General features: G+C 43.6%; 1 protein-coding gene across 5 annotated transcripts in view; it reads left to right on the top strand.

Annotated features, from left to right (window-relative positions):
- lrrfip1a (leucine rich repeat (in FLII) interacting protein 1a) overlaps positions 1-2,257 on the top strand; it is a 51,931-nt gene that overhangs the window by 42,666 nt on the left and 7,008 nt on the right. For 3 of the 5 annotated variants that reach the window (XM_032529523.1, XM_032529520.1, XM_032529522.1), the window contains 5 exons: positions 273-322; positions 1,323-1,443; positions 1,545-1,624; positions 1,709-1,813; positions 1,899-2,257. The exon at positions 1,899-2,257 is cut by the window's right edge. The exons of 1 other annotated variant lie outside the window; for it this stretch is intronic. In XM_032529523.1, the coding sequence (XP_032385414.1) occupies positions 273-322; positions 1,323-1,443; positions 1,545-1,624; positions 1,709-1,813; positions 1,899-2,006 (464 nt within the window). In that variant the 3' untranslated portion in view covers positions 2,007-2,257. The remainder of the gene's footprint in view (positions 1-272; positions 323-1,322; positions 1,444-1,544; positions 1,625-1,708; positions 1,814-1,898) is intronic. One more of the 5 variants, XM_032529521.1, reaches the window with a different exon arrangement.

Below are 2,257 nucleotides of genomic sequence, written 5' to 3' on the forward strand. Positions count from 1 at the left end.
CCCCCACACTCGCTCCATCACCCCCCCCATGGATGCCTACTCTGTTGCATGCATCAACCTCCCACCCTGACCCAGCCCCTCTCCCACCATCTCCTTGGCTCCTTCCACCCCTGGTATGTTGACTTGTTATTATTTTGAAGATAGCAATTATGATTATTGTCTATAATAGTGTTGTATCATGGCTTTGTGATGCATGCCGATCAATTTGAATGAATGAACTGTGACCAAGACTCAGGTCAAATGGCTTCTCTAACACGTGTTTTATCTTGTAGAGATCCGCCTGAGGAAACTGGTGGATGAGCGGGAGAAAATGATCGAGCAGGTGGGTCCGGGATCTGAGCCGATGATGAGACTGTTGGTAACGGTAACTCCTGAATAAACTCTAGTCTCTCCGGGAAAATTTAAATCAGAAGCAAAATAGTCAAGTCAAAGGAGAGCTCACCTACACCCAGAGGAGTTGTTACTTCTAACAGACAGACTACACTATGTTACAGTCATAGCGACTGGTTGATGATGTGTTTGTCCCATTACTAGTTAAAAATAGAGGTGCCAATAGGTGTTAAGAATGAAAGTTGCAAAGTTCTTTTAAATGGGTTTAAGAGAAAAAGCAGTAAATGTTCTAATTGTCAACAAATCCCATGAAACAACCCAAATCTAGCACATCTAGTTCCACTGTGCTATAGTGTTAAACACATCAGTAAGACACACTGTAGTACTGGCTGACATTTTCCTTCACCATGAACACACACACACAGTTGCTTCTTTAGACTCACACACACCGTCCTGCTGCTGTAAATACTCACTACAACACCAAATGTGTATTAATCCACAGCTGAAAATTGTCCCCAACCAATGGGATTTATTCCTGTTTGAGCAACGTTAGCTAAAAACTACAATAACCAGCTGCTTCAGGAAATGCCAGCCTTCTTTTTAAAGAACCCATATATGTGTGTGCTGTGTGTAAATATGAATGCCCGCAGTAGGAACCATTGTGCCACAGGAAGCATCAGGGACCCCGAAAGTATCGAGATGGGATTTTCATTGGATTTGTCGACAATAAGAAAAACGTAGAACAATGCATTTTCCCTTTCTAAAAGATAATTGCAATATATTCTATCATGACATCATGTGATATGCTTTCATTGACTTACAGAAATGGGGAAAATGACCAACATTACAGTTTAACATGCACACAAACTGAGAACCAACTGAGAACTTGTGAATGTGAGCGGTCAGACGTTCCTCACGGAGACTAAGGAGTGCGTTAAAGTTGTAGGTGAGTGTGTCGTTCCTCAGCTGATGTGTTGTTGCTCCAATTCCAGGTGAAGAAGCTCAAGTCCCAGCTGGATCAGAAGACCCAGAAGAACGGCACAGAGACCAGTTCAAGCCCAGATGGTGAAATACTTGAAAACGGCAAAGATCCAAACATTATAGAACTGCAGAGTATGTAACCATGTGCATGAAAACAGAGCAGTAGCTGCAGTTTGCTGTTTCCGAGTCCCCGACAACTGAAGAGTGTTTTACTTCTGCTTGGTCTTTTCCAGGAGATTCAAACCGGCAAATAAGTGACTTCAAGTTCAAACTGGTGAAAGCAGAGCAAGAAGTCACAGCTTTGGAACAAAATGTAAGCTGAGAAGAATCCATAGCATACCTTTTTAAACCATGAATACTCTCCCCTAAGACGTTTTTATATATTTTTGGTTTCCAGGTGACCAGACTGGAGGGTCAGGTGGCGCGCTACAAGTCTGCAGCGGAGAACGCTGAGAAGGTGGAGGACGAGCTGAAGGCAGAGAAACGCAAACTCCAGAGAGAGGTAGAGCGCTGTTCATCTGCTAACAAGCTAGCCCGTCGAACCGGTTTAATTGCAACGTGTTCTCTCTTTCTGTTTGACTCAACAGTTACGCTCCGCACTGGACAAGGTCGATGAACTAGAGTCCAACAACAGCCACCTTTCTAAAAGACTGGACAAGATGAAGACCAGTCGTGGCATGGCACAGACTCCGTAGAAACGGCCTCACACATCAACTCCACCTTCTCAAAACTGGCTCTTCTCTTGGAGGGGGGAAAAGAAAAAAAGATTTAGGATTTCTCTTCTATCTGCCTGATAGCAACCTTAAGAAAAAGAACAAAAAAAACAAACAGTTGTCTCCACAGAATAGAGAACACCAACAAGCAACGTGCCATTTCTTCGTCTGTTTTCTGTCTGCTGAGAGTTCTTCGTAGCGTTATGCACACACCCAGAAAGTACATGAAGGGG

Source organism: Etheostoma spectabile, chromosome 11, assembly GCF_008692095.1.
Source record: "Etheostoma spectabile isolate EspeVRDwgs_2016 chromosome 11, UIUC_Espe_1.0, whole genome shotgun sequence".
In the NCBI taxonomy this organism is placed as follows: domain Eukaryota; kingdom Metazoa; phylum Chordata; class Actinopteri; order Perciformes; family Percidae; genus Etheostoma; species Etheostoma spectabile.